Source organism: Stegodyphus dumicola, chromosome 4 (assembly GCF_044657685.1).
Source record: "Stegodyphus dumicola isolate Sdum_Otavi_A_Nest chromosome 4, ASM4465768v1".
NCBI lineage: Eukaryota > Metazoa > Arthropoda > Arachnida > Araneae > Eresidae > Stegodyphus > Stegodyphus dumicola.
In genome coordinates, this window is record NC_140771.1 from 63877201 (window position 1) to 63902245 (window position 25045).

The 25045-nt window shown below is 30.8% G+C and overlaps 2 protein-coding genes across 3 annotated transcripts in view; one reads left to right on the forward strand and one right to left on the reverse strand.

The window, feature by feature from the left end:
* Window positions 1–23583, reverse strand: part of Arms (Ankyrin repeat-rich membrane spanning) — a 144016-nt gene extending 120433 nt beyond the window's left edge. For both annotated transcript variants that reach the window (XM_085815026.1, XM_085815025.1), the window contains exon 1: window positions 23024–23583. In XM_085815026.1, coding sequence (XP_085671152.1) covers window positions 23024–23140 — 117 coding nt within the window. In that variant the 5' untranslated portion in view covers window positions 23141–23583. The remainder of the gene's footprint in view (window positions 1–23023) is intronic.
* Window positions 23584–23797: 214 nt separating this feature from the next.
* The window catches only part of LOC118196064 (DENN domain-containing protein 11-like), a 50866-nt gene continuing 49618 nt past the window's right edge, over window positions 23798–25045 (forward strand). The window contains exon 1 of the mRNA XM_085815027.1: window positions 23798–24226. Within this exon, the coding sequence (XP_085671153.1) occupies window positions 23941–24226 (286 nt within the window). The 5' untranslated portion in view covers window positions 23798–23940. The remainder of the gene's footprint in view (window positions 24227–25045) is intronic.

Genomic DNA, 25045 nt, shown 5'->3' on the forward strand with positions numbered 1-25045 from the left:
CGTAGACGATACTTTTAGCCTGTTTGAAGGTAATAAAGATGATTTAAATAAAGTTCTTTCAACAATGAATTCTATTGATCCTGCTATTCAGTTCACTTTTGAACTTGAGACTTGCAATTCTCTTCCGTTTCTCGACATTCTGGTCACACGTAACACATCCAACTTCAGTACTACAGTTTACCATAAACCTTCATCGGTTTGCCTTCCACCACACTTTAAATCATGTCAGCCGACTAAACAAAAGTTAGCTTCATTTTATTCCTATGTTTTCCGTGCTCTTCAAGTTTGCTCCTCCAAACTAGCCCTTGATGAAGAACTAAATTATTTAAAAGCAATAGCTATTGACAGGGGCTTTTCACCCAACATTAGTAATCAAGCAGTTAAAAAATTCTCATCTGAACACACTAAAAGCCACACTCTTATTTTAGGAGATTATAAAAATTCTGTTGTCATTCCCTTCTTTCCATCAATTAGCTATAAAGTTGCACATATTTTGCAGAAATTTAACTTTCGGGTTGTTTATTCTCCCATCAATAAAATTCCAACTTCTATACTCAAGGACCCCATTCCGGATATGAATTCCTGGGGTATTTATAGGATTCCTTGCCAGTGTGGTTTAATTTACATTGGTCAAACTAAGAGAGCCTTAAAATTTCGCGTCAAAGAACATGAGGCATATGTTAGAAAAAGGAAACACAGAAGTCTTCTGTTGCTCAACATTGCTGGTCCGAAAATCACACTTTCAATTTTTCTGCTGCCAAAATTATTCAAAAAACATCTTCCATTGGAGAACTGGATTTTCTAGAGGCATTTCACATTCATAAAAATCTTTCTGTTCTAGTTAACGATCCTAATTCCAATCCAAATTTGCCTTCGGCTTTTAGAGAAATTATGTTTTAGTTCTGGTTTCGCCAACAGATGGCGCCACTTGCTTATTCTTGTTCAGGCTTTCTTATCTTATCTAATCATTATTTCCTACCTTGTTCATTTGCGGTTTTGCAGCTGAAGATGATGGTTCGGTAAAACCATCGAAACTAGTCCTGTGAAAATTTTGTGGGTGTAACGCTGATTTTTGTTGTTTGACTTCTGAATTAGTATTTATTCGGCGTGTTATTGTGTCTTAATTATAGAATCCCCAAACAGGCTTACATTTTGCTTTCTTTTTTGCACGTGGTGTGGCCGCCATTTTGTGATTGTAGGAGTTTCGGTGAGTACATTTTTGCAATTTTCAAGTTATGTTTATGTTTTGTACATTTGGATATTGTGCTTTGCTTGTCTGATTTCATGCATTTTGCTTACAAGCGTTTTGTTTTCTATTCATTTCACTGAGGGATTTTTCTGCTGTTTTGTGTGTACTTTATTATTGCTCAGTTAATTTAGTTTGATTTTCTGCATTGTTTATCATGCCTTCATCCGTTAATCGTTTCACTAAATTACGCCTGAAATGGCAAAAATTCCTGAATCATCTTGACTTTTTACTTAAATGTAAATGTAAAAAATTGATCCCCAATTTTATTCAAATCAAATCTAATCAAAAACCTTCGAGTCGCGTTTCAAGAATTCTGTTAAATTGCAAGCTTGCCTTACTTCGGTCCGTGATAAGGTATACACGTCAACAATTGTCCAAAATTGAACATGAACTCTATAAGCTTCATCTGGAACTCGCTAAATCATATCCAAAATTCACTGCCCTTGAACAAAAGTCTTGGTCTAGAATGGAGAATGCAGTTAACCGTCATAAAAATACCCTTGCAGTTAAATTCGAAACACTTCTTTTACAATCTTCCAGTTCAAGTAGTTCAAAAAATCTTCCCATTGTAAACATCAAGCCAATAGTTAATATTTCTAATGCTAGTCTTTCAGAAGAACAAGAGAGAATTCTAAAATATAATTTTAACTTCTCACAAACCTGTAAACCCTCGATTCCAAAGATTTTGGCTCCTATCGAAAAAGCTTTCAAGTTCAGTAAAGTTTCAGATTCACAGAAAGAAATGATTAGGCATCTTATCGCTCATAATGTGAAATTCAATAATAAACCTTTGAAACCAAATCTAACTGCGAGAGAAAGAGCTACAATGTGCGAAATTCATTCTAACCCGGATATTATCATTTCAAAGGCCGACAAAGGTGGCCAGATAGTCGTCATGGATAAGAACACTTACATCGATGGTGTCACTAAACTCTTAAATGAAGGACCATATAATCCGATTCCTAAAGATCCTTCACCTTCGGACTTATCCAAAATAAAAACTGCGATCAAATCTTCGCAAATCATTTCAAGCAACTTAAAACATTCGCTTATCCCATCTGTTGCGAATTGTGCCAGATTATATGCTCTTCCCAAAATTCATAAAAGTGGTATTCCTTTCCGCCCTATTGTATCAAATTTAGGTACTGCCTCGTATCCTTTAGCTAAATATTTAGTTTCTAGATTTTCCACTCTATTAGACAATAACATTTACACCATAAAAAATTCAATAGAGTTTGTAAAAAAGGTTAAAAACATTTCTCCTAGTAATTTACTCATGGTTTCTTTTGATGTAAAATCATTATTCACCAATGTCCCAGTGGAGGGTGCATTAAGATGTCTAGAAACCAGACTTCGCGAATTTCATTTCTCTTGCATCGAAATTGATGAGCTAATTTCTCTCACTCAACTCTGTTTGAAACAAACACATTTTGTTTTCCAAAATAAATATTACAAGCAAACTGAGGGATTAGCCATGGGAAGCCCCCTCAGTCCCATCCTGGCTGATATCTACATGCATTATTATGAATCAAATTGTTTGAAACTTTAAACTTCCCGGCATGGTTCCGCTACGTAGACGATACTTTTACCCTGTTTGAAGGTAATAAAGATGATTTAAATAAAGTTCTTTCAACAATGAATTCTATTGATCCTGCTATTCAGTTCACTTTTGAACTTGAGACTTGCAATTCTCTTCCGTTTCTCGACATTCTGGTCACACGTAACACATCCAACTTCAGTACTACAGTTTACCGTAAACCTTCATCGGTTTGCCTTCCACCACACTTTAAATCATGTCATCCGACTAAACAAAAGTTAGCTTCATTTTATTCCTATGTTTTCCGTGCTCTTCAAGTTTGCTCCTCCAAACTAGCCCTTGATGAAGAACTAAATTATTTAAAAGCAATAGCTATTGACAGGGACTTTTCACCCAACATTATTAATCAAGCAGTTAAAAAATTCTCATCTGAACACACTAAAAGCCACACTCTTATTTTAGGAGATTATAAAAATTCTGTTGTCATTCCCTTCTTTCCATCAATTAGCTATAAAGTTGCACATATTTTGCAGAAATTTAACTTTCGGGTTGTTTATTCTCCCATCAATAAAATTCCAACTTCTATACTCAAGGACCCCATTCCGGATATGAATTCCTGGGGTATTTATAGGATTCCTTGCCAGTGTGGTTTAATTTACATTGGCCAAACTAAGAGAGCCTTAAAATTTCGCGTCAAAGAACATGAGGCATATGTTAGAAAAAAGGAAACACAGAAGTCTTCTGTTGCTCAACATTGCTGGTCCGAAAATCACACTTTCAATTTTTCTGCTGCCAAAATTATTCAAAAAACATCTTCCATTGGAGAACTGGATTTTCTAGAGGCATTTCACATTCATAAAAATCTTTCTGTTCTAGTTAACGATCCTAATTCCAATCCAAATTTGCCTTCGGCTTTTAGAGAAATTATGTTTTAGTTCTGGTTTCGCCAACAGATGGCGCCACTTGCTTATTCTTGTTCAGGCTTTCTTATCTTATCTAATCATTATTTCCTACCTTGTTCATTTGCGGTTTTGCAGCTGAAGATGATGGTTCGGTAAAACCATCGAAACTAGTCCTGTGAAAATTTTGTGGGTGTAACGCTGATTTTTGTTGTTTGACTTCTGAATTAGTATACAAAAGCAAGTTTAAATGAAATAAATTCAATGCTTAATAAAGCAAAGATAAAATATACACTATTTATTTATATTAAAATTCAAATTAAATCGTAATAATTTACAAATATAATAAAAATTAACAGAGAACACAATTTTTTTTTAACGTACTGCTGGAAGAACAAAGAACAATTATTCAAAAGGAGAAAGCAGACCCTAATGGTTACTTACTTGGCATTATTGGCGATACAAACAGACGATGAAAAGTTTGAAATCTCCCAAAAGGTGAATTTACAGTGACTGACTGCAAGAAATAAGGGGGCAAAAGGTACCAAAACTAAAATGAAATTTACATCTTTCCAAGGTTCGTACATATTTCTGCGCACTGAAATCAAGTACTTTTAAGGACCATTAATGAAAAAAATTTTGGACCTATGAGCAAATGGGAATTGAATAAATTCAATTAAAAATATTATCTATGCTTGAATTTCACTTTTGTAATACTATCCTAAAAATAAAGTAGATCCCTAAAATGTATGCATTATTACTAAACATGAATTAACATAATTATTAATAAGTTTGAGAATAAAATAAAATTTATGCAATTTATCAAGTAGCATGAAATATTTTACACTTACAACAGTTGGATGTATTTGAAAGAAGATAAGTGACATTTACGTTTTACTAACAGTTAGCTTTATGCTGATTTTTTTTTATGTCTCATTTTGTCACATACTTAGTCAGTCTAGAGGTTTAGTAAATAGCGGGTAGATTTTATATCAAACGGCATAGGTTAAAATGAGAAATCATATCATAATCAACATAATTCATAACAAAAGACTGAATATTGTCAACCGCTACTATATTTGTCTAGAGAGAGACCTGCTGACTAGAACAAACCTGAAAGGCCTGTGTAGGCACGGTTGACAATAACTGAAAGTTAGTTAGGTTCTGTTTGATCCAGTTAATGTCTTAACTTCATGTAGAGTTCTAGGGGTTGTAACCCAGTTAATATACTTTAAAGTTCCAATAAGCCATTAAAGCACAAGAGGGGATAAGTTGTTTTGTATTATTTGCATATTATTAAGTTGTTTTGTATATTATGTAAGTCTCACAAGATGCAAAGAATAAGTTTTACTTTAATTTTTACATTTTTATATTTTATCTTGTGACCACAGTGAGTATTATTGAAAGGCGATAACTTGCTTTAATACGTAGAGATAGTTTTTAAGGGTAAACAGTTAGTCATTATGGATTTACATGGCCACGATTAAATTTTATTTTTTAACAATATTTGTTCAAAAAGCCCTATTAAAATCAAAATCTAATAAAATTTCAGTTTAAAATGCATGTTATTTATGACATTGATTCTTAAATGATATGATAATTACATATTAAAAACTGTTGTTACAAAATATTTATCTGTCATTTTAATTTGAAGCCTTCCCCAACATTTTGGCTAGTTTATATTGATTTCCTTCTCTTTAAGCATCTTTTATAACAATTAGAGATTTGTCTCAATATGCAAACCACTGCTCTCGTTAGTTTCTGCATGCTTTATCTTTTAATTTGCCTACCTCTTTACAATGTACCTATGAGGGTTTACTTGATCTGGTAAAAGCTAAATAGTCCAAAACCCCCAACAGACATGAAGCAAATTATCGCTACATCTGAAAGTAACTACAATACCAGACAAAGGTTTAAATAAGCCTCTTATTTAAAAAGGACTTAGAACATAAAGGCATGTTCTGATGCTAACAAAATCAATTACAGCTCACGGTAATGTAATTAAACAAGAACAGTCAAATTCAAACTAAAAATGTAGACTAGTGGTCAAAGATTACACAATTTAATTAAAATTTAATCTGGCTCAGTAACTCTATCATATGAGGAAATAGAAATGGGAAATTATGGTAAAGGCTGAAATCATAAACAATTGGGTAATTTACATAATAATAACTGCACATATCTTAGAAGAATAATTTTCTTTATGTATTCAGTTTCTTTCTTCAGCATGTTTCCTTTTCATTTTAGAATTTTTGGATTTAATTAAGGATTTCTGTTATTCTAAAAAACACTAAATGCAATTTAGAATCCAAAAAACACTAAACACTATTTAGAATGTATAGAAAAAGTGGCTAATTTTATTTCTTTAGTAATATGAACATTCAGAAGAAATATGAAATAAATATGGTAAAGGCCAGTTACAGAGTTGGTGTGGCAGAATTTTTAGAATTTAGTGACACACCGAATAACAAAATCTAGAAATGGCAAAACTTTTAGAATTTAGAGCAGACTTTGGAAGCATAATTTAGAAAGGCACTAGGCAGCAGAATTTAGGATCCACACAGATTGCATAATGTGGGAAAAGCCTAGTGCCAGCTCTGTGTATAATGCATTAAGACATATCAGATGAATATTTTAAATTGTGAGTTTTCAATTTCTTTTATTAAAAAAAAATCCCTGTCTATAATGCCTGCTCATGTGATAAGATTAGAAGAATTTTTTATATTTTCCACACTTCTGTCTAGCGAAAAGTAGATAAAATAAAGGGAAGATAAACATGTTAAGAAAAAGATTCTAGTATCAGGAGTAAAACATTCAAATATTATGATTTCATTGTTTTTCCAGATGTTCTCCAAAAAGTAAGAAATTCATTGCAAACTTTCTGTAAAATACATCCATTACATATTGATAACATGGAAACATTTTGAATTTTGTCATACATTCCTCGAATCTTCTGGAATCGTGGGTTTATAAATCTTGCCTCCAAAACCTTCTAAACTTTCCAAGCTGCAATGTCTAAAATACTAAAAAAAACTATCCTTACCAATTCTGTAACAGCAAAAAGTCAGAAATATTTTGGAAAAAAAAAGGGGGGAGGGAAAAAGTGTAAAATTAATTTTCTAGAGAAAACTGATGCATATTCTGAGAATTTTGAATATTCCGAGACAATTACATACGAAAAACTCTATGAAAAAATTAAAAAGAAGACATTTTTAATTAAGTACATAGCTAATTTTGCTTTTGCTAAGAGCTGTTTTATAAATTTTGCTTTATAGCATTATATCTTGTTTATTTTTCAGATTCAAAATATTGTATAATAAGTTTCCAAAATGAAACTTTATAATATGACAGCAAAAAAATAAAAAATGTTTTATTTTAATATTATTTTTTAAATATAATTTCAATATATTACCATTATATTAATGACATTTATCAATGTTACACTGTTTTTAAAAAAAGTCTTAGAAAAATTCTCAGATCTCCGAATTAAAAACTTTCTATAGAAACATATCTTAAAGTCGCCAAAATGTTGATAAATCGCCAAATTTAGAACTGTTTAATAAAAGAATTCACATCCTTAAAAAGCAAAAAGTTTTTTAAGGAGCTCTTTATTAGAAAAAATAAATTTCGCAATGTTTACGTTTCACTCCTTACTCAGAAACTCGAGTACCCCATCATTTATATTAGAAATAGAAACAAATTATAACCCATCAACCTATTCAAAAGATAACCATATATGTCAGTGAATCACCAAAAATATTCCTCCAAAATGCCAATTCACACTCAAAATGGCAGGCGTAAAAACAGACATAAATTTCAGATGATTAAAATTAAGGACCTTCCGCTGATTTTGGCCAAAATTGAGGACTTTTAAGGACCAAAAATCGATTCCAAAAAATCTAAGGTCTCTTAAGCACCGTGCAAACCCTGCTTTCACTGCATCGCCATCAGGGGGTTGGTACATGAAAAGAAGGAAATAAATAAAAAAAAAAAAAAAACAGCCTGTTTCTGTGTTGTCGTTTTTCTTCAGGATTCTGACGAGGTCAGAAAAGGTTCAGAAAACTGTTGACTCTAAGAAAGTCAAGGAGAAGAAGGGGATTGGTATAAATATTCTTCCTAGAGAGGTCCAAACAAACCAAAATATGTTCAACAGAAGCTTGATGTTCTCAGCACTTAGTGCATGTGGAAAAGATTTTCATGCTGTCCTTGGAAGAAAGGCATTTTATGTGACTGCTGGCAATACATGAGAGTGCAGTCTGGAAATTCCTGCCACACTCAAGGTTTAGAGTCCAGCCGGGCTTGTACCAATAATGGGTGAGGAGCACAAGCCATTCCAACATGATTTGTGATTTTCTCAGACAGCACTCCCATAAGACCTGCTGGTTGCTTCAGCATGACTGGAGGGTGCTCCTGGGCAGAATGGCGGAAATAGGTTGGGAGTTCTCTCCTGGTAGAACCACCCTAGATGTAACAGCCATTCCATACACCCAGCTAAACCAGTAGGTGAAAGAGCTAAAACAACCTTCTACCTCTTGGTGTTGCAGTCTTTGGACTAGCAGAAGCTGTATATTCCTTCCTCCATATGACAGGGATTCGCTCGACATTTAGGTAGAGGGCTTGTTCGATAAATAAATTAGTCTCCTGACACCTTGAAAATTCTGCAATGTAATATTAATGGTTTAATGACTATGGCAACCAGAATCAAACTTGATCAACTATTAAACATTGCGGAATTAAATATCGTTCAAGTGGTTGCTGTCCAAGAGACAAAATTGAAGGAAAATACTGCTTTGAAGATTAAAGGATATAGTAATATCTTTAGAGTAGATAGAACATCTGATGGTGAAGGAGGCTTAGCCTTTTTCTTTAAGGATGTTAAATACCAAAATATTGCGAAATGCCCGTTCTGTACCAACAAAAACCCAAATTAAAAGTTACAAATTTTTAAAATTTAAAAGTAATCTTAAAAAAACAATCAAAGTAATTTATGTCTTTATCAGTCAAAACCCTATAGGGTAAAGTAAGCAGTGCCTAAGATGCAAAATTACAACATCAAAATAATACAAATATTTAAAAATATATTTTTAGTAGATTGAGTCCAAAAGCAAAACTTGTAAAAATACTCCATTACTTGTAAAAAAAAAAAAAAAAAAAAAAAAAAAAAAAAGCAATTTTTTAAATCTAAAATACAATAACAAAACTACTTGCAAGTTTTGGAAACATAAAAGCCGCATAAAAAATAATAGCATAAACGAGTAAAAAAAACTTAAAAATCTATTATGTAATAATTTTGTTGTGTACAATTATTACATATAATTTTATAGATTATATTATTTTACTGTGAACAGGGAATTTGTAATGTTCTTGTCGGAGAATTAATTTTTATATTATTTAGTATTGTTTAAACTTTTCATTTGATTACGGCAAAGCTCTTTCAAATTAGCAGAAAAATTTGATACAGCTAAAAAAAGGTGCGGGTTTTTACTTCTGTTTTCACAGAGCAGTCACTTTGCATGCAGCTGCATTTTCTTCCCCCTTATTTTTCGGTAGGAGGGTATTTTCGGCCTTTCTGAAGAACAGAACTGTATGATATGTTTATTACCTACTGGTGTTGCAAGTTTAACCGAGTTACGACTGAAAACATCCCTGTTGTTGCGTGGGGAAAAAAGGTATGTCATCTTAGAAGAGAGGTCTAAATTTCTTCGAATTTTGGTAGTTGTTTATCACCTCTGTTCTAATTGGCTAGAGAGGATTCCAGTTTTGATTAAGATTGGCTAATTTTTAATTTTAGTGATGTTTGAGCCAATAGTGAATTGGAGGCGTTGCGTTTTGAACGTCAACCAAGCTTTCAAAAGTTGTTGCACCAGAGGCAGTCCAGTAGCTTCCCGAGTCTCACAGACTGTTGCGTATGCGGCTTCCAATCCAGATTATTGATAAAAACAGTGTTTCAATGTATTAACTCTGAAATCCAGATCCTTCGCTAACCTGTATCCTCAAAATACCGAGCTGCCTGAAATACTTTTCCAGTTTCACAGAAATTTCCTCCCCTCCCTGTCCATTAATGCAGAAAATAGGTGTGAAGATTTTGAATGACATCCTTTGTACTTTCTAACAAAGATTCCATTAGCCTTTGACCCCATTCTTTATAAAACTATTCTGAAGGTCAGACCAACAAGCCTTTCTGCCTTTGTTAAGATCAAGACTGAGATTTTGTTTATTTCCATTATTTTTATAGGAAGGAATAAATTGATTAAAAATAAATATAATCCTTAAATTTTTAAACTGCACTTTTATTGCTGTTTAAAGCATACTGTACCACAAAAGAATCAACAATGAAATGTCACAAGCAAACTGATACAATGCATTTGGGGAAACTGAACTTCCTACTGCATACCTTAGGGGGAGGGAAGAAAATAAGCTTACAATCTCGGCAGTTCTGGTTGTTTCAATGTAGGGCCGTGTGAGGTGGATTGGTTGTGAAAGAGTTAAAGAAAACTATCCGGGAGCTTCCCGAATCTCATGGACTGTTGTGTATGCAGCATATTATATATATGTATGATGCATATTTTCTATTGAAAATATGCATATAAAATATGCATCTGAAAATTCCCAAGCTTCCCAAGTCTCACAGACTGCTGCATATGCTGCTTCTGTGAGTGTATATATATCTAGTTTTGTTTGTTACTAGTTATTTAATTTTTAATTTATGACAGTGAATTAAAAAAATGTTTAATTGAGATGAGTTATAATTAAATTAATTAGAAAAATAAACGCTTGTGAAAAGAAATTTTCACTGAAGTAATCTATAATATTATATCAAGTAATTTAACTGATTACAAAATGTCAGAAGATCAATTGTTCCATATTCTAAATGTGAATTATTAATTAATGATTTGTAGTGTTCATACTCCTGATGAGAGATAAGCGATCAAATGAGAAAATTACGAGTAAATTTTTAGATAATGTTCGTAGGGGTAGTTTCACCAGCTATCTAAAATTATAATGTTTGGTATATTTAATAAATGTGTTTATTGATTTAATTATTGTAAGTTTCATTTGAGTTTTTATCCGTGGTCTACTGTATGTCACCCATGTGATCCTTACGGAAAACATGGTTTTATTTTCAATTCAAACCTGGGTAATCTTATTGCGGTAATAGAAAAATCAATTTTAAGCATCTTGTGACTATACAATTGGCTTATTTAATTTATTTGAACTGGTGATTAGACTTCTTTAGTGCGAGATTTAGCTTTCCCTAGTGTTTTGAAGAGTTCTGTATTGTATTTATTATGAAATGTGTTTTATGGCTACCTCTAGATTTGTATCAAAATATGTTTTTTTAATATTTGTATCATGTTTTTTGAAAGTGTTCAGGAAGGAGAGCAGATATTGTTTTATTTTAGTGAAAGATAGCAGATTTTGTTGCGGAAAGGCATTTTCACATTTTTCTTCAATAGATATCTTTGATTTTTACCAAAACACCAGGAAGGATACTTTCTTTTTATTCTTTGATTTAAAGAGTTAAATGTTGATCTGATAAACTTTATTTTTCCGAGTTGTTTTAAGTGAATTTTGTTTAACTTAAAGTAGTTTTGTATTCACCAAAAATATTAAAGACTAAGATAAAATTTGAATTATCAGAGTGTTAGTAGTAGTTTTTTTTTTTTTTTTTTTTTTTTTTTTTTTTTTCCCGCGGCACCAGAAAGAGTTATAGTTAAGTAGTCAGGGTTTTAAAGTAAAAATAAGGTGAATCTTCGTATTATGGTAACTTGGCGATTTTTTCGCGAAAATTTGGGGACCAACCCTGCTACAGCAACCTGCTAGTTTTTTTTGGGGGTGGGGCGCCATTTTGTTTTCTCGAAGTAAAAGCATGTTTTCTTTTTTTTTTACTCAACATTTTTTCCAACAATCTGCTAGCTGAATTATGTTTATGATGAAACTTTTATGGAACAAAAGTGCTTAATCATGACGAAGATTAGGTGCGAAATCGTTTCTAAGTGCTTATTAGCTAAAATCACGATCGGAATTTTCCGAAAAGTAGTGGAGCCCTGTAAACACAAAAATTTGTTTTTACAGGGCAAATTTATATATGAAACATGTAAATAATTTTTCTCATAAATTTTATGAATGTTTAAAAGGGAAATTTTGTGAATCTTTGAAGTCGGTAAAAAGGACTGGAACTGTGTACTTCTCAGATTATTGCTAAATTCCTAGCTAGTAACCTTTATCACCTTACCAAAATGTCGCCAAACCACCTATTACCATATTCCAAAGATTAGCCAAAAATAATTTTTCAATATCTGTGGAGCAATTCCAAAAACATGTAAGACAGAAATTAACACTCGATTTAAAAAGTAAACAAATGCAAAATAAAAAATAAATCTGAAAGCATCCAGATTTTATATTATGACTAACGAAGCTCTTTTTTTAATATTTTGTGTGTTACCTTTATTTATTAAATATCATGTTCTTTGCACTTAAACCATAAAATTCAGTTCAACAGCAATATCTCAAAATAATTTTTAAATGAGCATATTTTTAGATTTTCAGATACAGAGTCTCGCATGCTGGAGATAAAATTGTTTTTTCGTACAGTGTGGCCATTGCTTGCTTTAAGATTGTTAATCAAAAATTCGTTAAGTTTTACAAAATATGAAAGAGATAAAACAAACTCCAAGTTCGGGCTTCCACATCCCAATATTCTAGTGGAGGACAACTTACTGAAAATTTGATGTTTCTAGGTACCGTTGTTTTTCGCAGAGCGAGAAACATACATGCATTCATGCAGATACTTCATTATTTAATTTCTTTAAATATAATGTGGGGCTCTAATATTTAGTAGCAACAATCTGAAAAGTGAACCGACATTTATAGTGAACTAACGTAAAATGCCAAAACGAAATTAATAGCCCTTCTGGGCTAATGTCTTTTGGGCTAAAAATAAAAAACAGAGGAATAATCTTAAAATATGTCATGCAAGAACAACAAATCTTTTGAAATGAAAAGATATATAAGTCTGTAATGTAAAGCCTAAAATGTAACGTATTTAGATAAACTATGAATTTTAAACTAACTCTTTATTGCATCCATGTCCACTCTAGTAGACAAAAGTTTAAATTTGTTTATTCTTCTGTAAATTCCTTAACAGATTCCATTCCTGTGTTTATTCATTCTATATTATTAGAACTTTCAACTGTCGATCATAGATGGCTGTATCGCATCACTAAGTAAAGCAGTGTTATTTGGAAAATGGCTGTTACTTCTGTTTCCAAGTTAGTACAATTTCTCATAGTAAACATTGTATAATATTGCTTACATTTCCTTATACTGCCATTTTTTATTCATAATTAGTAATTTTAGACATTTTATTTTAATTCTCAGTTTGAGAAAATTATGGAGTGGGTAGATAAAGATCTACCGAAAAGAGTGAATTGAAACCCAAATGTACTGTTTATGAAGCCACAACACCACTGGAAATGTTAATGTTTCGCCAAGGAATTTCTAGAACATTTGACATTTGAATCCAATAGGTACAGGTTACAAAATCGTAGCAAAATGAATTCAATAACAATCGCCGAAATGAAGGTATTTTGGGGGATCTGTATGTACATGTCAGTTGTAGATTTACCGTTTAGAAGATGGTAATGATGACTGCAAACAAGGCAGGAAATGATTTCAAATGCAATGAACGTAAATCATTGGGAAGAGATTTGTATGCATGTACGTATATGCATGCTGTCGAGTGTAGTGAACAAACTGTAGCAATTATTTAAAATTAAATTTGAATAAAATAATTTTTTTAGTATTACTAAGGTTATTTTAAGTAGAAAAAATGGGTAGAGTAGACTTTAAGGTACCCCTTGTATTATGGCGAAGTTTTGTTTCATTTATGCTAACCTGAGTATTCAATGTTATGGAAATCCTATTGTGACGTAATTGGGTGCATGATTCTGGGAAATTTTGAATCATGGGATGTGTTGTAAGCATTTTTGTGGTGTGTGTTGGCTTGATTCTTTAGACGGTAAAATGGCCAGGTGTAGTAAGATTAATTTGAAGTTTCTGTACGATTTGCAGCGAAAGGGGAAAAGAGCTTTAATTGACTGGTGTGTAAATGAGGTTTACTTAGTAGCCATTATAAGTGTCCTGTATGTAGGAAGGATATGCGTCTAGTCGAACGTAAAAACTGTTTAGATGGATTTGAATGCATTTGTAGTAAGAAAGGTTCAGATGGTCACTATGTGAAGCGTTCGATCAGAAAGAGTACCTGGTTTGAAAAAAGTCATTTGAGTATGATTGATATTTTGATTTTTACGTGGATCTGGGTGTATGAAGCGAATTCGAAAATCATGGTAAGTGAATATTTGCTTTTGGTAGTGCTTAAGTGTATAACATGTTTTTCCTTTTTTATGTTATTTTATTGTTTGGTTTAAAATGTATTTTATTGAAATTATGTATTTTTGTTAGCCTATATTGTAGAATTTGGTGCTCCTTTGACTTTGTAAGTGAAAATATATCGATGTGTACATGGACAAAGTAAAGGGAGTGCGCAATGCAAGTTTGTGCAATTCTGGGATATTTTTTTAAAGTGAAAATAGGTCGACGTGTACATGGATAAAGTTAAAAGAGTGCACAATGCCATTTTTGTGCAATTCGGGGATTTTTTTAAGTGAAAATAGGTCAACGTATACATGGATAAAGTCAAAGGAGTGCGGAATGCCATTTTTGTGCAATTCGGGGATTTTTTTTTAAGTGAAAATAAGTACAGAGTTTGTGCAATTGTTTGTCTTGTTATTTTGGCTTTGTGTAGCAGCGATTTTTGAAATTGCTGCTTTGCAAGCCAAAATAACGAGTCAAAGAATTGCACAAAATCGGTATCTATGTACCGCTAAAAATCGCCAAGTTTCGCCTTCGGGTACCCTAAACTATACTTTTACCGAAAAAATATAAACATTTCCGTTTAACTTCTCTAGATTATTTGTATGCAACAAAGGGTTAAACTCAACAAAACTAAATAGAAAAAAATGGCAATGTCGGCGATAAAGGTTACTACCTAGGACTTTGGGAATAATGTGAGAAGTACTCAGTTCTGATTACGTATTATTTTGTGCGAGGGAAATGAGAGATCATGAGATATGTCATGTGACATTAATGGAAGAATCACTGTTCTTTAATCGGAAAAGGGGGTATATTTGTAAAAATATCTGCTGTACTTTATAGCAGTAGTTTCATTCTATGTTCTGTGAAATAGTGTTGTTTAATATTTGGATCCCATGGCCGTATATAAAGTAAATCCGAAATTTTTATTACGTTTATGTGTAATTGAAAAGAATTGCTTAATTGCGGATAAGTATGAATGTCCAATATGTGGGAATGAAATGAGATTGTGTGAAAGGAAGGATATTACAGATAGTTTGAATGGTGGTGCAAGAAACCTGGTGAAAATGGACATTTTGTGATCCGCCATGCACTCAAGATTCTGTAGAAGATTAGGTAAGTTAGTATTTTTAATTATTTGAGGATATTATTTTTATGCATTGTTCTAAATGTAAGGAGTAAATAAATTAATATGGTATTATTAGAAAATTGTTATTAGCAATGATTTAAAGTAATTAGGATTGTAAGCTAATTTTTATTAATTTAATGTATCTGCTTATTTATATTTTAAGTAGTGTTTTTTAATTTAATTATATTTTAATTAAATGATAGTTATTTTGTGAATTTTATGTTTGTAGGAATTTGGTATACGTTTCAGTTGAAGTAAACGTGCATGGAAATAATTTAAATATTTGACACTAAGTATTTGTAACCATTTGTAATGTTTGCGGTATGAATTCGTTGATGATGTTTATAATATAATAGATAATTTAGAGGTAAAAGTTTTTGGATATTTTATTTATTTTATACGTGGAAAGCTTCATCTTTGGAAAGGGTATATACTTTTTCGCGATCAGGTAATTTCATACATGTTCTTTTTACCGGATTTAAAGATTCACAAAATTTTCATGCATTTTCGTGAAATTTTTCTAATTTATGAGAAAAAAGCAGTGTACATGGATATAGTGAAGAGTGTGCGCAATGCCATTTTTGTGCAATTCTGGGATGTTTTTTTAAGTAAAAATAAGTCGACGTGTACATGGTTTAATTATATTTTAATTATATGATAGTTAATTTGTGAATTATATGTTTGTAGCAATTTGGTATACGTTTGAGTGGAAGTAAACCTGCATGGAAATAATTTAAATATTTGACACTAAGTATTTATAGCCATTTTTAATGTTTTGTTATGAATTCGTTGGTGACGTTTATAATAGATAATTTAGAGGTAAAATTTTTTGGATATTTTATTTATATTATACGTGGAAATGTTCATCCTTGGATAGGGTATATAATTTTTCGCGATCAGGTAATTTCATATATGTGCTTTTTACCGAGTTTAAAGATTCACAAAATTTTCCTGCATTTTCGTGCAAATTTTTGTAATTTATGAGAAAATAGCAGTGTAAATGGATAAAGTCAAGAGTGTGCGCAATGCCATTTTTGTGCAATTCTGGGATGTTTTTTTAAGTAAAAATAAATTGACGTGTACATGGTTACTGTGTATGTGCGATTTTGAAAAACGCGGGAAGGAGTTTGCGATTCTGCACTTTTTCCCAATTTTGCAGTTAATACGTATTTGTCATGATTAAGCAGTTTTGTTCCATAAAATTTCTAGCATAAGTGTAATTCGGCTAGCAGATTGTTGGAAAAAGTGTTGAGTAAATAAAAAGAAAAGAAACATGTCTTTACTTCGTGAAGAAAAAATGGCAGCAAAAAAAAAAAAAAAAAAAAAAAAAAAAAGGGGGTTGCTGTAGCAGAGTTGGTCGCCAAATTTTCGCCAAAAAATCGCCAAGTTACCATAATCCAAAGATCAACCGAAAAAATTTATATTGTTACATAAAAAATGAATAATTTGAAAAGAAAAAACATCAAATTATTTGGATTATGAATTCTAAAAAAATACCAACCTGAATTTTTTCAAAATTTGCGATTAGATTTAAAAATTTGCATTTTTTTTCAAGTATTGGATTATTTTTGCAAGTTTTGTTTTGGAACTCAATTTACTCAAGATACTTTCTTTTTCAATTTGTCAACTATTTTGCAATTTAAAAAAAAAAAAAAAATATGTCTATATTTTTAATACTATAATTTTGTATTTTGGCACTGCGTACTTCAACATGTAGGAGTTGGACTAGTAAAGACATGGATTACTTTGATTGTTTTTCTAAGATTATTTTTTAATTAAAAAAATGTTCATTTGAATAATTTTTGTGAATATAAGGCATTATTTTTAGTTAATATCCATGTGAAAAATACTTTTCATGTTCTTCACACTTACTGAATTTCCTGTTTATATTTCAAATTCCACCATATATCACATTACAAAAATTGTTACTTTTGCCATCTTTTATCACCACACCATAATTTATTTATTTATAAAAATGATTAATACTTTTATTATTAATTATTTTTATCTTAATCCTTTTTCATTTTAAGCATGTTTTATTTTCACAAAAGAATGCTTGCTATTTTCATAAAACTCATTAAGGAATAGAATATATATACAATATTTTATACATTAAAATCCCAATTAAGAATTTTTTTTATTATTTTTTTTTTTTTTATTTTAAAGGGTATTGGAAAGTAAAACATGATGTTAGTCACTACAATTTGCACTTTAACAGTTGAAGCTTGATATGAAATAAAAAAATGAATAAATTAGATATTTAAGATCTTTTATCTAAATCTAGCTGAGTGGTAAAATCATGAACTCTGACTGTTTTATCTGTGTTCAAATTCTGGCCAATAAGCAGGCTGTATGTGAATTTTGTTAGCCTATCCCATGCATAGTGTAAATCATTTAGTTTCTACATCAATATTTTCTCAACTAAATAAAAATAAAATTGAACTACTGAAGTTGTTAAAAAAACAATTTTAGAAGATTTTTTTTTTTTATTGAGCTTAATAAAAGTAAATATAAAATATATGCGATGTCATCTAATATTTTCTGAAGAGAGTTCATCTTTTGCCGATCTTTTGTATCAATATATTACAACAAAGGATGACAGTAATAACGTGACAGCAGTACATGAAATACTTTGTTCTTACATGTAACAGTGTTTCGGCAGTTTATTATGCTGTGTAAAAGAAATTGAATGGAAATGAAATAATAATAATGTATCTAAAATTTTATGCAAAACTTGATCATACTTTCTAGCTAATGGAAATGATAAAACAAGCATTATGTAAAAGAATTGCACACAGGTACTTAAGTGGCATTCTTGTTTCATGAAAGTTGGTTGCACCTCTTATCTTTGAGAAATAAAAAGACTATGGCACTCACAATACAGAATTGTCACCAAAATCAAATAGCTAATGCACTGGAATTGATGATTACTCGGTGATTTTGCAGAAGTAAATCACAGAACATGGCAGAGAATTTTTAATGCACATTTGGAGACATGTACAAAATTTCCAACAAATTTATTGCCATATTCTCAGTGGATGGCCAAAAATAAAAATTTCGGAACAGCTTTAGTATTGGTCCTTTTGGCGATATTTTTATTTGGCGACAAACTTCGGTCGCCAAGGTAGACCCGGTTTTGAAGATCGGAAAAAAATGGCGGATTGTCAACAAAACCCGATCTAGACTAAATAACAATCCTAAAAAATAAGCTCTTGATCAGAATAAACAGTCTTTCTCTAATTTTCAATATTTCTAGTACTGCTACAATAAATTCTTGAAACACTACTGTAAATGAATTTATGACAATTATTATGTTATGAGTAATGAAATTTACAAAATGTTAATATTTTTAATTACAAAATATAATGTATTAAACATTAATATTTTAAGTAGTTAGTTCATATTTATATTTTATTATATTAGTACTTAGCTAATATTTTAAATTTACAAAAGGTTAATTTTTATGTTTATGAATAATGAAATTTACAAAAGGTTAATAAATGCATTTCAAACTAGTATATGTTACTTTAGTTTCTTAGATTCATTTATTAAAAGAAAATAAAAAAATATTTCAAAGTGAAGGAAATCAAATTCAATTATAATGGGCAAGTTTTGTACCAGTGTTAGAAATATTTTTTATGATTAAATATTGTAAACGGTAAAAATATTAAGAAGTGTGAATTTTTTAATCCCTCAATTTATTACAAGTAATTTATGATTATAATTTAAAAGCTAAAATTAAATTATCATAATGAGTAAATTTTGTACCAATGGTAATAATAGAACAATCATCGTAAATGATGATTTCTGTGAAAAATTCGAACAGTCATTGGAATCCACTAGTGGTGGAGTGATAGCCACTGAACAGTGGTAGTTCAGGCTGGCTATATGGGAGTTTTAGTAGTTTTCCGTAGATGTAATGTGAATCTGAGCCAGTTTCTCTTAAAAAGTACTTTATGAAGGCATCCTTCTTCTGCTAGCCAGCATATGTATTTATTTTCTATTCATAATTCTCTCTTATTTTCTTATTTCTAAATCTTACTTCTGAAGAGAAGAAGTGTTGCATCTATAGGTCGAAAAATATGGTCAATATGTTTGCAAAATGCTGTCAGTTTTGGAAAACATTTAAATAAACTAAATAATTTGTATGTGATGCAAACAAAAATGCATTACACTATTTCATGTACTGAATAATTAATCAGGGAACAAAGTATATTGTAACGTTCCTTTATTTTGTAACCAGAGTTATTTTATGCTTGGGATCTTCACTGTCAATTTACTCCATCCATTTTCTCACCAGAATCCAAATGAAGTTTTTATTTTGTAAAACAAACCATGTTTTGCCTTTTGAGGCCACATTAATAGGTTGCTAGATAAGAAAAGATTTGTAGTCTTCAGCCTTGCATTATAATTGCTGATAGTTGAATTCCATGCCAGTTAAGTTTTTAACCAACTTTGCATTAAATTGATTTGTGCAGCCTTTGGGCTAAAAATTTATTTGAATTTAAATTTTACATTTGAACTTAATTGTTATCATAAGTTATCTTGCCACAAGTGGTTGACTGAGTCATAAGCACAAAGTGTGCCTTCTGTTCTGTACATTTAAACTTTATAATAGAATAAAAGTACATCTTAACTTAATAAGAATATATCTAAACTTTATGATAATAACATTTAAAGACATTGAAATCAGTATCTAAGTGCTTGCCTTGTAGTCAAATTTTTATATATAAATCGTACTCTTACTTTTATTATAGAGTTTTTATTACAAAAAATTCAGATTTCTGTTAGATAAAATGTTTAAGTAATGTAGAAAATTTGCATAAAATTTAAAATAAAAAGTCGACTGTTATGTCAACATACTATTAATAAAAATAATAATACTCAGTGAAGGTTATTCATATACAGCTGTTAGGTTGTAAGATTTACAAAATTTGAGAACTCTAAATTATAAGCAATATATTCCATAATCTAAGCAACATTATATTTTTTATAGCCAGACAAATTATGAAAATGTTATAAAAGCAATAATGAAACCTGATTTTGGTCCTGATTTGAACCTATGAATTCATGCAATTACACATCCCTATAGTTCTAATATGAGGTAAATAAGTATTTTTAGACCATGGTAATTTTGATCTCCTTAGCAAAGGAAACACCAAGAGTTTACCTCATGCTACTGAAAATGTGTTTTTTTTTCCCTTGGGGGGGTGGAGTTTATAATAATATGCAGAGATGACATATGAAAAAATTAAGACACAATAACACGCCGAATAAATACTGATTCAGAAGTCAAACAACAAAAATCAGCGTTAATTCACAAAATTTTCACAGGACTAGTTTCGATGGTTTTACCGAACCATCATCTTCAGCTGCAAAACCGCAAATGAACAAGATAGGAAATAATGTTTAGATAAGATAAGAAAGCCTGGACAAGAATAAGCAAGTGGCGCCATCTGTTGGCGAAACCAGAACTAAAACATAATTTCTCTAAAAGCCGAAGGCAAATTTGGATTGGAATTAGGATCGTTAACTAGAACAGAAAGATTTTTATGAATGTGAAATGCCTCTAGAAAATCCAGTTCTCCAATGGAAGATGTTTTTTGAATAATTTTGGCAGCAGAAAAATTGAAAGTGTGATTTTCGGACCAACAATGTTGAGCAACAGAAGACTTCTGTGTTTCCTTTTTTCTAACATATGCCTCATGTTCTTTGACGCGAAATTTTAAAATTCACAAAAATTTTGTGAATTAACGCTGATTTTTGTTGTTTGACTTCTGAATCAGTATATGAAAAAATGTCAAGACTCATGTGATGTAATATTAACAGCACCAGTTTTAACTATTAAAAATTTGGCTTTTTAAAAAATATTTTAAATGTTGTGCTTTCCTAACACAAAAGTAACTTTAAGAAAAACACACAATTTATCCCTCCTGCCATCAAAGCTCTGATACCTATCAAATTCGTTAAAGTTCCATGGACAGAAATGGCGGCATATTTGAAGCTCAGTATTTAGGGTTACCAAGGTTATCATAATTTTTCATTTATCGCTCCAAAATGTCGCCAAACAAATTTCTCGTCAAAAAGGACTAATACTAAAGCTGTGCCAAAATTTCTTGTCCAGAATCCTACTCAATACTGAGAGCATCCTGTAAGAGTACAATATGATGTGAGAAAGTAACAGCGTAGATTACAAAATTTAAAAAAAAAAAAAAACTTTTCCATGTGGAAAATGGTTTGGTATATACAATGGTGAATGCATAATTTTTGGTAATGAACAATATATATCCTGTTTCCTATTTTCCATACTCCCAGAATTTCATAAATACGTTAAAAAATATTAAAAATAAAAATACTTTTCCACATGGATAATGGTTTGGTGCATACAATGATGAACGCATAATTTTTGGTAATTTCGTTTCCTATTTCCCTACTCACAGAATTTGATTCGGTAATTTTTTTTTTTTAAACTAAAAACCTTAGGCAGATAAGATAAGCTTTGCCATAATTCAAATAATCTAATCCAGTTCGAATTAAAAACGAAGACATAAAGGCAAAGTTTTCATTTGAAGAAGAGTCTTATTTAAAGAAACAAATCTTTCAGGAAATTACTTTTAGAGAACATGTCAAGCAGGGACCTTCAGGAGAGATGTATATTATATGCAGTCATAGCTTTCAGAATGATGACATCAACTGAGTTAGCTACGTTTTATGGTATTAACTTAGAAATTTTGAATATGAAGTCTTGTGTTTATAAATAAACAATGCTAAGATAGAAAAAAATTATCAGCATAAATACCGATACCCCCAAAATGAAATCTTTACTGTCATAAATGCTAATTTCCATGTTAACCACACTACTTAAGTAGCAGCATGTTCACATTTTAAAATGTATCTTCATGCAGCATTTCATACATTCATGTGTAATAAATAACCTATTTGCTCACACATGCTCCCTTCTGTAAGTAACATTTATTTGTATAATGTGTTTAACATGAATATCTGTCTAATTATTAAGATAACATACTGATTCATTTAGTCTAACACAAATGAGAATTCTAGGCAACAACTTTTGAGAATAAAAATCATAAGATTTGGTAGAAATTCTTTGTATTTCATAGCTAAGTACCTAATCATTGATACAAAACTGCCAACTAGTGACCCTTTTCAAGAACAGGATAATACACAACTAGCCAATAACTTAATATAAATTAACATAAGCAGTTTGTGTATGTGTGTATAGACTTGCATACAATTATTTTATGCAGAATATAGATTTTAATGTTGAATTTATGAAATAATAAAAACATATTAATAAAAAGAAACCTGTTGAGTTCGTAAGTACCCATCTTTATTATTTATATAAAACTTATTCAGGAAAAATTTTCTTAAATGATTTTAACTATAGCACTGGAATGTTTAACTAAAGCACTCAAAGACCATCTGCCTAAGCTATCTCTTTATCTGACCAAGTCCACAACTGCTGATAAGAATTATGGGTCTTCTTCCCATAACATCAGTCTTTCGTAAAAGCTTCCATTTCATGAGATTTTAAATATCTTCATTCTGCAAAGATGCTACAACCATTGTCCACAGCTTACCTGAGACAGAACTCAAATTCTAGTAGATGACAGTCAGTTTCTATTAATCATGATGCAAATTGCAAATGGCATTGAATACAGTACTTAAATACTATGGGCTACAAATAAGCCCTTTTCATAGAAATTGCAGAATATTAGTGTGTTACAAAAATGCTGTATTATATGCATTACCATAAAAAATACTTTTATTAAAAAAGAATAAATAACAGTCTACAGAAATCTACAGAAATTTACCTCATCACAGTCATTTGCAGCACAGTTCCTATTCAGAAGGAAATTTCTCAAAGAAGCAACGTCATTTTCTGCTATTCTTGATGTTAGCACAGCGAATGGTACACCTGGCTTATTCATTATTTTAGCATTTAACGGCTACATACTGAAGCAAATATCAAATGATAAAAGTATAATTTCAGGCGAATAATAATTTATAAAATTAAATACGTGTCTAATCATTATTCAGATTACTCATTCCGACGAAAATGAGGATATATTAAATTTTATGAAGCCTATATGTATGTATTAACACATGAATGTTCTTATTATAAAATCATTATGAAACGGTAATACATTAAAAATTCTTACTGAATTTTACATACTAAATAATTGACGTATTCGCTTTCACAATATAAAAGCATGAAACCTTACTAATAAATTATGCTATTATTGGCATTGTTTTTTGCATTTTACTTTAAAATAAAATTTGCCATATTAAAGCCTATTCACGCAAAACACTCACAAGCACTAGAACAGCAGAAATTAAAAACCGTATCAAAACAACCTTAAAGTACAGTTGCCATTTTTCAACCTACCAAAAGCGTTTGCAAGATGCCAGAAAATAATTTCCATAAAGTACTTTAAATTTTAAATATTGATAATATTGTTTTAAAAATAATCTTCATTTTTAAATATTATATTATGAATATTAATGAAGAAATTTTGATGCATTTTGTAATAAAAGCCAAACAAACAAAGCACAAAACACTTCTACTCTCCTCAAGTATTACGTCACCAATATTTTTTATAGTGTGTTTACATTAGCAATGCGGTAGTCTGAGTTATATTTTTTAGAAATTTTTAAACTAAAGTCATGTTTTTGTATCCGAAAAGACTAATTTCGCGTAGTACCTTTACAATGAGTAAAGTTTGATACTATGGCTGATACGGAGATAGTAACTGATCGAACTCCCCTTTTAGAAAGAAAAGGAAGCTCCGGTAGCATCGAATCGAATAACAGATTTGGATTTCGTTCGTTGGAAAACGATGATCAGAAAATAAAAGTAGTTTTAAATTCAGAATGCTCTAAATATGGTATTACTAATGTTATTGACGTAAATGAAGATTCTGAATGCATGTCGCCGGTTAGCGGAGAAAACCTGTTCGATCAACAGTCTTCCGACATAGTATGCATATTCTGCGTAGCATTTGACACACGAGCTGGTAAAAAAATTTTCTTTTTATTTGTCTAAGAACGGGGTTTTATTTGGGTCTCACTCCGTCAACCCTTATGTATTTAAAAGTACGGATAATAACCCTTTTTTAAGAATATGATTTTTTTATTTAATTTTTAAAAATATTTTATATTAGTATATAATGTAATAAAGTGTTGTTGAAATCAATATGGTGATTGAAATTATACACAAACAATAAAATATGAAATTTTCAGGCCGAATGTTTATACTTGTGTTAAGGAAATTGAAATAGTTTTCGGAATTTTTACATTTCTTATCCACTGCGAAGTGTTTTATTTATTTATAAGTTGCAAGATCATTCTGTGTATGTATTTATTTGAAGAAGCCCCTTATGGAGAAGTTGAGAGCTTTGCATAATTCTTACTAAGTTACTTATTTAAATCTGAGTCTTGTATAAATTTCATCAGTTTTAAGTTATATTGGCAAAGTCCTAGGAGAGCCCACACCATTGGCGACAAACTGGAAAAGTGCAGAATCACCCAGTGCTTTGCACGTTTTTCCAAATCGCCAACTTGAAAATAACAAGTAAAAAAATTGCTCAAACTCGGTATCCATGTTCACATCGACCTATTTGTACTTAAAAAAACATCCCAGAATTGCACAAACTTGGTACTGCACACTCCCTTTGTCCATGTACACATCAATATGCGCCATATAAGTGGGCGCGCCAAGGGTGTGGGCTCTGCTTGGAACCAACTGTTATATTTAATTTATTTAAATTATTAACACAATGCTACATTTAAATCCAGTGTGTATATATATGTATCTTAATCATTCCTGTGGGCCA